The sequence below is a fragment of the Schistocerca serialis genome, chromosome 5 (assembly GCF_023864345.2).
Source record: "Schistocerca serialis cubense isolate TAMUIC-IGC-003099 chromosome 5, iqSchSeri2.2, whole genome shotgun sequence".
Taxonomy (NCBI): Eukaryota; Metazoa; Arthropoda; class Insecta; order Orthoptera; family Acrididae; genus Schistocerca; species Schistocerca serialis.
Window position 1 is genome coordinate 259,161,209 of NC_064642.1, and position 12,311 is coordinate 259,173,519.

General features: G+C 39.4%; 1 protein-coding gene across 1 annotated transcript in view; it reads right to left on the reverse strand.

The window, feature by feature from the left end:
* LOC126481052 (calpain-C) overlaps window positions 1–12,311 on the reverse strand; it is a 453,845-nt gene that overhangs the window by 40,374 nt on the left and 401,160 nt on the right. Inside the window, exons 6-7 of the mRNA XM_050104532.1 lie at window positions 10,201–10,275; window positions 2,240–2,409 (exon numbers count right to left, since the gene is read on the reverse strand). Of these exons, the coding sequence (XP_049960489.1) occupies window positions 2,240–2,409; window positions 10,201–10,275 (245 nt within the window). The remainder of the gene's footprint in view (window positions 1–2,239; window positions 2,410–10,200; window positions 10,276–12,311) is intronic.

The following is a 12,311-nucleotide window of genomic DNA, read 5'->3' on the forward strand; positions in this document are numbered from 1 at the left end:
ATCCAGGATGCCCTCTTGTTGCCAGTTACTGTGCCCCCACTGAGGGAATCTCTACTCTCAGACCATCACCTTCAGCCTATTACCCACAACCTATCCTCCTACATCAAAGTCATCAACAGTTTCCTCCACCAACTCTCTACAGTACTTGTTCCTTTACCACATGGTGTCCTGCTTGTCACTATTGATGCCAACTCCCTTTACATTCATATCCCTAATGCCCATTCTATGCCAACCCAATTCATGGGCCATCTACAGGGGTCCTTCCTAACCAGCCGGAATTCAAAATCTCTCACCTGGTTCAGGTTCATTGACAACATCTTTGTGATATGGATCAAAGATGAGTCAATCCTGTCCACAGTCCTCCAGAACCTCAACACCTTTCCCTCATTTCCTTCACCTGGTCCTCCTCAACCAAACAAGCCACCTTCCTTGATACTGACCTGAAGATTGAAGATGGCTACATCAGTATTTCCATCCATATCAAACCTACCACCCACAAGAAATATCTCCATTTTGACAGCTGCTGACCATTCTATATCAAGAAGTCCCTTCCATACAGTCTAGCCACCCATGGCCATCACATCTGTAGTGATGAGTAGTCCCTCTCAAAATATACCAAGGGTCTCACTGAGGCATTCACAGGCTGTGATTATCCTCCCAATGTCATACAAAAAAAGATCTCCCATGTATTATCTCTCCAGTCACCCACCATCTCTCAAAGTCCCATTGTCTGGCCACAGAGGAGCATTTCCCTCATAATGCACTACTACCCAGGCCTTGTGTAATGGAACTGCATTCTCTGCCAGGGCTTTGACTACCTCTTGTCATGCCCTGAATGAGAAATGTCCAACCACACTATCTTCCCCCCCCCCCCCCTCTCACAGTGGTATTACACCACACACCAAACCTACACAAGATCCTCATACATCCCTACACAACCCCTTCTCCCAGCCCCTTGCCTCATGGCTCATATCCCTGTAATAGACCTACACGTTAGGCCTGTCCATACATTCTCCCACCACCACCTACTTCAGTATGGTCACATGCACCACCTATCCCATCAGAGGCAGGGCTACCTGTGAAACCAGTCATGTGATCAAGTTAACCTGTGCTCTGTTCTACATGGGCATGACAACCAACAGGCTATCTGTCCGCATGAATGGTCACTGACCAACTGTGGTCAAGAAACAGCTGGACCACCCAGTTGCTGAGCACACTGCCCGACGTGATGTTCTTAATTTTGATTACTGTTTCATAGCCTGTGTTATCTGGATCCTTCCTACCAACACCAGCTTTTCTGAACTGCGTAGGTGGTAACTGTCCCTGTAACATATCCTACATTCCTGTAACTCTCCTGGCCTCAACCTTTGTTTGTCATTGTCCTTGCCCATCTAGCCTCTTCCCTGTTCCCATTCCAGTGCTACACAACCTTCTACTCCACCAACACACCCACAGTCTTTGTCCTTTTCTCCTTTTGTGCTCCCCCCCCCCCCCCCCCCCCCATCCTCCTGCCCTCCGTCTAACCTCCCAACTACACCTAGCTGCCCTACTCTCTATCCATCTTGTCCCTGTATGCTCTCACAAGCAGCACTTACTGCCCCCATTATGTAGAGTTGCTCGCAGTCTGGCTTTGTCAGCCAGAGACAGTGGTCATGTATGTGAGAGTTGCATTTGTATGAATATATGTGTGTGTGTGTGTGTGTGTGTGTGTGTGTGTGTGTTCTATCTAATCCAGGAGAAGGCTTTTTGGACCAAAGCTTAGTTGTGTAACTGTCGTTTTGTTGGGATTGTCTGTGACTCAACATTTCCGCTATATGGTGAGTAGCAATCCATTCTTTTCATAATACTGTTGTGTATTACTGATTAGAGTTATCAAATCCCATACTAATGTTATGTGATATATAACAAACCAACATTTCAAATTTTTTCAGTGCAAACTTATGATACACTTTCTTGTCTGGAAATATATGATCATACCATGTCATATGCTGTATACTTCACTGTACTTAATCAAGTTTGACAGGCAACCATCTTACATAAAGTATTGGTTTTTTCTGGTTTTTCCTTTACTTATAAAAAGCATTGAACTAGTTGTCAAAGTGCATCAAATACCTACGAAGCATAAGATAACTCTATCATCTGCTTTACACATGTTCTTCACATTTAATTCATATCACATTCTGTACTTCATACTTATTTCTCTCATTACTTTCCAGGATTTCTGTATGATGATACTTACCAGAATTCACCTTCTCCCATGTGCCGCACATTGAGACGCTCTTTCTCACTGGGTGGTACCTCATCCCATTCTGGTGAATCCCTGGCCCATGCACCCACATACTCCCCACCAGGACCCAAGGGATTACGCAGGCGGACTAGTTGCACTGGTTCCCCATTAAAAGTTTCAACCTGCAAACAGTCACTTTGTTTGGTAATGAATACATGATACTGCATGAACTGAGGGACAATTAGATGGTAAGAAAGACAGAAAAGTTATACAAAGGCAACATTTACACCATCTAAACTGGGCTTCAGAATATGCTGAAAACATTAACCCCTCAAAAGGTATTTCAGCTGCAGCAATTTAACTCCTTGTACACCCTACCTGTTACCTAAAATGAACTGATATCCATTCTATCCATCTCACTGTTAACAGAGCTCAAAGCTAAATGCAGATTATCTAATCTCTAGCAGACCAGCGTCTCAAAATTATCAAAAGGAACCTCCCTTCAATTTGTAAATTGCAGTATATCAATCACTTCCTGGAGCATTTCAAATCATTCCCATCACTATAGTCCACCTTTAAACTTCCTCTTATGAAACCTTTCTCCACACAAGCATCCAACATATATATGATTTCTCTGCTTTCAAGTACTATTTCTTGTAAAATCCACCTGATAGGTTGCAAAAACAAAACTCATTCACTATCATATCAACTAATTTCACCCTTACCGATAACTACTTCATCTGTCATGCGCCACTTCTGTGAACAAACAATAGCTGTAGCAATGTTAAAATGTAGGCCCACCTCTCACAACGTAAAATCGTTAGAAGTGAATTTCAAAGGAGCAGACCTTCCTCATTGGAATTACTCATGATGAAGGTTTGCTACTTTGGAACACATCAACACTTTTGCATTGTGAAAGGAGGTTGAGACTACATTTTAACATTGAGTTTAACAACAATGACCTTGCATCCATGACAGATAAATTCAATGAGTCTGGCAATGAGAATTGAGATCATCTCATAACATGACAATCGTTTTGCTTAATTCCACAGAAGAGCCATACCTTAAATTCCAGAAGCTCTGTTCCCCAATTTGTTGTAGAGTCATCATTTTTTTTAATGTATGTCATTGGCCTCATGTAAGTCTTTCAATAGTCTACCCCATAATTCCACAGCACAAATAGAACCTAGAGTTCAATATGGAATGCAAACCACATGTCATTTCTTGTGAATCTTCACATCACCGAAACGTTAAAGGTAGACTGGATTAGATTCCATGACCTCTCAGTCTCCATGTATGTGCTTTACCACTGGACCCTGAAACTTGACATTTGTCAGTAAAATTTTTGTGCTCTGAGTAGATGCTGAAGAACCACTGCTCCTACTCCCTTCAACAACTTAACTCTGTTCCCAAACTGAAACTTGTCTAGTCCTTATCCAAATCCTAAGATTTCTTCCTGGATATCAACTTCTATTTCATAGAACCTTACATACAAACTTCAGTCTGTATCAAACACACCAACAAGCATAAGTATCTCCACTATGACCTCATCAGTTTCCCTTCCCCACAACCTAGGTATTTGTTGTAAATAATGCACTGCAATGTGATGTACCTCAATACACATACCAGCATGCTGTCCAGGGCTTTCCTCTTTCCCTACTACTCCACTGACCTCGCCCCAGAAATAAATCTCTTGTGGTGCTGCTTAGAATTTTTATGTTTTTATCCTCCTGTCCGTTCCCCCTTTCATACATCATCCCACCTTCCTCACCAACTTTTCCATGTCAGACCTTAAAATCAGATGATCCTTCCCAGGTATAACCAAATGAATAATTATAAAAATTTTGAAAACTTTCTATAAAACTTTTTAAAACTTCCAAAATTTTCTATATATAGTCTCGCTAGCATTTAAGGGGATACGGAATCACCTATCCCCGCAATGTTAATATATGCCTACTATAGGGAACATTTTCTCACAAACTACTGGAGACAGAGAGGTAAAAATTTTACTGTATGTGCATTCATATGTTACAACAATACTGAAACAACAGTTTATTGTCAAAGTATTTTCTTACAGAGATATTGTACATTTATTTTTAAGTAAATTTTTTCCATCGCTTTTTACTAGACTATCACCCCTAAGTCTTTTGTAAATCAAGTAATTAAAAAATCGTTGTTTCAGTATGTAATAGGGACCTATGTCACTACGTCATAAAAATTTCAGACTTCTAGGTTGACCAGTACCTGAGATAATGTTCCTAGATGAAGTAAAAAGTAAACTTACGGGAAACGGAGAAAGAAGATTAAAACATTCCTGATCCGTAGCTAATACCCCCTTCACAGTCTTCATAATCATCTTCAAGTCTTCTTTTGGCACCCCTCTGCACCTGTCTTGCTTTTTTCACTAATGTCTTGATTATATTATCAGCATGCCTTAGTCTGTGCTGATCTAAAAAGAACATAGCACGTACCGTACGGGAACCAACACACATACCCAACTTTTGAAGGACCTTGCATTTAGTTATATTTCCAAGATTGAGGTTGCCACAGCATCATACACACCAAAATGTAGTGTATTAATTCCGACAAACACTGTTTTTGGGAGACGATGCCATATCACACTATTCAAGCACTCGTTGGGGTTCTGCGTTTTTCCGTGAAGACATTTCATCAGAAGACTTCTGTCAGCCAGATCTCTGAAAATGGGCTTTATTTCTGCCATGATGGCTGATGGTAGACTGTGGTGGTGAATGTATTTCTCTCCTGTTGTTAGTCCCCTATTGTATTTACACCAGCTGTTTTCACCTTTGGGGCACAAACCATGTTGTGGATGCTCATCCGTGGATGCGGTGTGGAAATATAAAGCCCATATAGCTCTCCTCATTTCTTCAAGATTGCCTGTATTTTGCCTGATTGCAAGGCCATAGCAGTTCTGAATGTGGTCTCTTATGGAATCAGTCAATCTTCCTCTGCCATCCAAGGTTTTCCCATCATCTAGTTTTTTCCCTTTCATAACTGATTTTAACCTTCTCAGCCTGGCACCCATTCTCTTCTGCACATGTCCTATACATTCAAGTTTGCTTATATTTACACTGTTCCCATATGGTTTGCTTTCCAAAACTTCTTTGAATGCTTTAGAGTCACCATCTCCCAGATATTTGACATAGCGAACATTATACCACTGTGAAGAGCGATGAAAAATTTTCTTCACCCCAGCAACCTCCATGCCACCACTACTACCATAATAATTAGCAATACAGTCATCACTGTGTTCATTTTTCAGCCTGCCTGTGCACCTACAGTATTTAGACATTATTGCAACATCAATAACCTTGCCAGTATCAACACTAGTTGCTGTTACAACACCATTGTTGGAGGTGTGGCCCCTTTTCTGCCACGTGCCATCAAACGCCACTGTGAGGTCACGACTGCCGTCATTTTCTTCCACTGCTTCTTCCACAGCAACCTGCATTGACTTCTGTGCTACATCTTCAACTGCAGATCCTAGTACATAATTGTAAGCTTCAAACTTTGAAGGTGCACTTGGAAGATTTAGAACACCACATAGCATATCACCAGCTGCTTTGCCCTTACCAATTGCTCGCAATCCATAAACTAACCTAATATTTACACTATAAAGTTCAGTTTTCTTGTATCCATTATTTACAGTTACTGAAACCGAACTTGGAAACTTACAGCTGTATTTACAAACACTGCATATTAAATTAAACTGGGCAGCCAGGCCAACATGGGATTCTACTTTCAGAGAAACGTTTCCATGACATTTTTTGCAGCACAAACTGTTTTCAAGAGCTTCACACAATATATTCGTATCAATGAGTTCAAAAACTTCATTCCCTCTATCAAGTAAATTATATTTCTCTTCCAAATCTCTTAGTTTTTTATGAGAAGCACTGTTTTCATTTGGTGTAAGTTCGTTCGGCAAATCAGTAATAAGTGGATTCACATTTTCCAACAGTGATGATGATGAACTGCTTTGCTTTGCTAATGATTCATTATTTCTTTTCTTTTGCCAGTTCACACGCTTTTTAAATACTTTTGCTTTAGCTCTAGGCATTTTCACTGCGAAAAATGAAGCACTAAATACGAAATAACTCAACAACAACTACTTTCTTATATCACACTGTTTACAAAACAGTCCCGTCACAAAGTCAAAGAGTAACTTGAGGAAACCAGACAGAAACATTTTCGGGCAACTAGTGTATAAATAGTCGCTGGAAACCGGGATATTTGAATTCATGTCACTTTAAAGGTACTGCCAAAAAGTTCATGGTCAGCCACGAGAGACGTGTATAACTAAAGCGCAATACCCGATCTCACAAATATATAAAAATAAAATAGTTATAATTGTAGTAGAGCTATGTATGATACGTCATTTTAAAGAGGAAACATGGCAGAATATAATACGCCAATAAAAAAAAATTCGATTTTTTAACCCAAAATCCGATTCCGTATCGCCTTAACTCTTTTTTTTTTTTTTCTTAACACAAAGTGATCACTTGTAGTACTGTAAATGAATTACAGTGTACAAGAACATTGCATCAACCACAACATTCTTATTTTAAATCTTCAGGTAAAATGTTTTATGTACAGCCATGACAGCAATTGAAACAAAAAGCTTGTACAGTGTCATGATATTTTTTTTAAACCACTTAATTATTTCTGTTATAGTCAGTAACTGCAAGCAAAGATTTGTCATGTAAGCTGTACTTGAAGTACACTACTGGCCATTAAAATTGCTACACCATGAAGATGATGTGCTACAGACGCAAAATTTAACCAAGAGGAAGAAGATGTTGTGATATGCAAATGATTAGCTTTTCAGAGCATTCACACAAGGTTGGCACCGGTGGTGACACCTACAATGTGCTGACATGAGGGAAGTTTTCAATCAATTTCTTATACACGATCAGCAGTTGACTGGCATTGCCTGGTGAAATGTTATTGTGATGCCTCATGAAAGGAGGAGAAATGCATACCATCACGTTTCCGACTTTGATAAATGTCAGATTGTAGCCTATCGCGATTGCGGTTTATCGTATCATGACATTGCTGCTCGCATCAGTTGAGATCCAATGGCTGTTAGCAGAATATGGAATCAGTGGGTTCAGGAGGGTAATACGGAATTTCCGTGCTGGGTCCCAATGGCCTCGTATCACTAGCTGTCGAGATGACAGGCATCTTATCCGCTTGGCTGTAACGGATCGTGCAGCCACGTCTCGATCCCTAAGTCAACAGATGGGGACGTTTGCAAGACAACAACCATCTGCACGAACAGTTCGACGACCTTTGCAGCAGCATGGACTATCAGCTCGGAGACCATGGCTTTGGTTACCCTTGATGCTGCATCACAGACAGGCGCGCCTGCGATGGTGTACTCAACGGCAAACCTGGGTGCATGAATGGCAAAACGTCATTTTTTCAGATGAATCCAGGTTCTGTTTACAGCATCATGATGGTCGCATTCATGTTTGGTGACATCGCGGTGAACGCACATTGGAAGCGTGTATTCGTCATCGCCATACTAGCGTATCACCCGGCGCGATGATATTGGGTGACATTGGTTACATGTCTTGGTCACCTCTTGTTCACATTGACGGCACTTTGAACAGTGGACGTTACATTTCAGATGTGTTACAATCCCTGCGAAAACCTACATTTCAGCAGGATAATGCACGACCGCATGTTGCAGGTCCTGTACGGGCCTTTCTGGATACAGAAAATGTTCAACTGCTGCCCTGGCCAGCACATTCTCCAGATCTCTCACCAACTGAAAATGTCTGGTCAATGGTGGCCAAGCAACTGGCTCGTCACAATAAACCAGTCACTACTCTTGATGAACTATGGTATCATGTTGAAGCTGCATGGCCAGCTGTACCTGTACCCGCCATCCAAGCTCTGTTTAACTCAATGCACAGGTGTATCAAGGCCATTATTATGGCCAGAGGTGGTTGTTCTGGGTACTGATTTCTCAGGATCTATTCACCCAAATTGCATGAAAATGTAATCACATGTCAGTTCTAGTATAATATATTTGTCCAATGAATACCCGTTTATCATCTGCATTTCTTCTTGGTGTAGCAATTTTAATGGCCATTAGCATAATTAGTAAAACAAAAAATAAATATACAACATTTTCACAGTGGGCAACTTGTCCAAACAGTAAAGATAAGTACACTGGCTGACATGTGATTCCCCTTGTACTCATAGCTACAACAATACCTGTCCCAGATATCCTCCTCAAACCATCAAGATTTGTATTCTCATCATCCTCCTTTTGCAACGTACTTTCAAAACCTTATACCACCCCAGACCACCACACCTACCATAAGATTTCTGACCTTACAGCCTCACCTGCTGTAAAACTTGATTCACACACTATCATCAACAGCAGCCCTATGACTGAAAAAATGTACAAAACTATTCACGTCATTTATAAGCTGACCTTTACTTGCTGTATTTGCAGTCATAACTACTGAGAAACTCCCTAAGTACGAACACCATGAAACAAATCGATATAGATGAACTGTCTACCTTCGAGAATTCCAGTATTCAGTTGCTGAGCAAACATTATTGCATAACAAGAAATCTGCTGTACCATGCAGACTATATGGATCCTCACATTCTATGCCATTATCCTCAAACTCCAGAGAATGGAGCTTTGTGTCCAGCATATACTCTTGTCCTATTATACTTCCCTACTTAATTGATTTTACTCTCCCCCTCCCCCTTTTTTTCTTCCTCTGTAACTGTTTTTTACAATGTTCATTTATTTGTGTCTAGGTTTTCCAAGGGAGATGGACCCTGTGCCAAGGGATTTGGAGTGAATATGGCATAGGGATGGAGTAGGATATTGCACATACATTGGTTGAGTGGTGAAGTACCACTTTAGGAGAATTGGGAAGGAGTGTGGATAGGATGTTACTCATTTCTGGGTACAATATATAGATATCACCAAACACATACATGCTACCACTTTATAACAGGCAGGTTACCTACTACCTACAATGTACCACATGAGAGGGTGTAGTACATATGATATGCATACGTATCATTTTTCTGTAAGTCAAGTAACATACGTTTATGTGTAACACTTTCAATATTCACATTCTTGTAGCATTTCCAGTGGCTGGTGATGTGAGGGAAAAATATGAACAGAAGGTTCAACAAACCATCTGACTTTTTCAGTTGGAAGGAAAATTGCTTCAAACAAATGGCTCTGAGTACACCTTTTATTGTCTGATGCATTACAGATGCTAACATGGTCTGTAACGAAAGTAGCTTTCAGTAAATGAAGCGCATTTATTAGATGGAAAATCACAAATACAGACAATACTAAAGAACCTAGGACTGAAATCTGATCAGCATGCAGATCACCCACCCACTATCGGAAATTTTCTGATAATATGTAATTAAAAGTTAATAGTTGGCAATAATTTCTTATTTAATGCTTTGTTTATGTGCCTTCCACAGACCCTCATTAATTCCATGAATTTTAGTTACTTCAATTACACCTCATTATGTACAACGTCAGATACATCAATCACCAAGTGATCCATGAATAGTTATGCAATTTCCAAGTAATGTGATACATTGTGTCAGTTGTAGCAAGAAGATTCTAAGAAAACATTATAGTTTTTCAGAATGACATAACATATTATGCCATGCCATTATTATTGCTAAGAATGAAGTACTAAACACTAGGGTTCACAATCAGATACTATGTACTATAACCTAATTGTGATATTATTACAACTAAACTCACAGAAATACCACAAGAAAAGGGATGTGTACAACATATACTTATGAAGTACAGTGCAAATATAGCTTGAACAACCTTTATGGACTGAAATGTGTTGCCAATATTGTTTATTATCAATATGAAAAACTTACAGTACTCATAACAATTTCATCATTTATCAGACAATTATAAATAGAAATAAACTACTAACCCTTTCGATGGCATATAAGCGGTAATTGGTCCCAATGTGTATTCCATTTGCAAGCTTTTCAACTTGATTCCGGACCTATAAAATAAATAATTCCTCTAATGACAATATGTTTTCAAACACAAGCTATCTTACACAGCAATTGGTGAAAGTGTGTTATGTACATAAAAAAGAATGCAGATATAGCTAAATGTTAACTCCAACAAAAATACTAAAAAATATGAAATACTGTTTCTTGGTCTGGAAAATGTGCATAAAAATAGTAAATAGGAATCAGAATGTGGACTTTAAGCTAGTACTCTAAATGATACTTTTATTTTTTTAATGAACCAATTACAATTTCATATATTAAACAATGGAAAGTTCAGGCTGGAATATATATGTAATTTTTTATTTTTTTTATCCTTGGCGACTGTGGTGCATTAAAGATTGAAAGTGACAAAAACCCATGGATCCATGCCTGCAGCACTATAAAATATACGAAGATTTTGCAAAAGGTCATTACACAGTTGAAATGAATATGGTACATAATCATGAGCATATCAGAAACTCTACAGACAAATCAAACACTATTTGGAACACCATAAATAAGAAATAATCAAAAATAAGAAAACACATGAGAACATTATAGCAGTACTGAATAATGAAATATTACCGTACTGAGCCAAGTGAAACAGCAAACATATTCAACAGCTGCTTTATGGAATGGGTAAAAATTTAGCACAAATAAATAAATGTCTAAATCAGCAGCCAATGGAAAAGAAGGTTAACACCTGTAAATTGACAATGTTTATCGTTGATGTTAGGAGGGAAGAGACAATTGAGGTTGTCAAAGAACTACAGAGAGAACAAAATAAAACTGGAATGGAATATTTTTATAAGACTGACACAGATTCAACCCCTGTTAATGAACAGGAGAACTGCCATCATAGAAAATGTTGAAAACTGTGATTTCCATGCACCAGTTGGTTGCTTTTACATGCCTATACATGCACGACTCCTGAATGCTTGCTCCCAAGTGCTTCACTGCATCATTATGTTTGAGAGAGTGAGAGACCCATATGTATTTAGTGATCACCTCAACGCAACACAAAATGGTGCTCATGATAGTACAGTGTGTGTTCATTGTTGAGTGTTACATCAAGCACAACCCAAGAAAGATGTGTGCAGAAACATTTGTGCAAAAATTCAAGACTGGAACTGTTTTGGCAAAATCTCCAGCAAAGTCTGCAATGCAAAACTTAGTAGTAAAATGGCGTGAAATGGTTATGTGGTGTATAAAAACTGTAACCATCCAATAAAGAATTCACATGGCAGAAAACTTTGCTTATGTGAAGGAAAGTCTGCAACAAAGTCTGACAAAATCTAATCACCATTTATTGGTGCAAGGGGGGACTAATAGATCATTGCGTTAAAATGTTATTAAAAAGGAACTGTACTTATACCTTTATTAATTAGCTGTTGTGCATGAGTTAAAATGTCCAGGTGAGCTACATGTTGAGTTCTGTTGATGGTTTCTGAGTGAAGTGGGATCAGGACTTTTGGACCCTCAGTTTTTTATTGCTCAGATGAGGCCTAGTTCAGCCTGTCAGGGTACGCGAAGGCTGACAGAATGTGCACCATTATGAATTGGAAAATCTCCATGAGTACTTCAGAGATAAACCCAAGATTGTGTTTTGTGCGCATTGTCTGGTGTCATCATAACATTATTCTTTTGCCAAACTGTTAATACTAATTAGTACATCCTGAAACTGTTTAATCCATATGTGGGTCAATTCACTAAAGAGGAATGCAAGTGTGAATATTTTCAGCAAGACTTAGCAACAACACGCCTCACCTTGACAACCTAGTCATGAGTGCATGAGGTGCTTGTTGAGTATGGGTCAACCACAAAAGGCTTTGCGATCACTGGCCACCTTGATAGCCAGTTCTCACTCCCTGTGATTTTTACCTGTGGGAAAATTGATAGGTCACGTGTGCTGAAATAATTCTGACACCCTGTAATAACTACAACAGAATATTAATAACACTGTTGCTGCTCTCTCTCAGACAGAACTGCTACACATGTCTCACAGCTTGATAAATCAGCACAGTACCACATTGACGGCAACAGT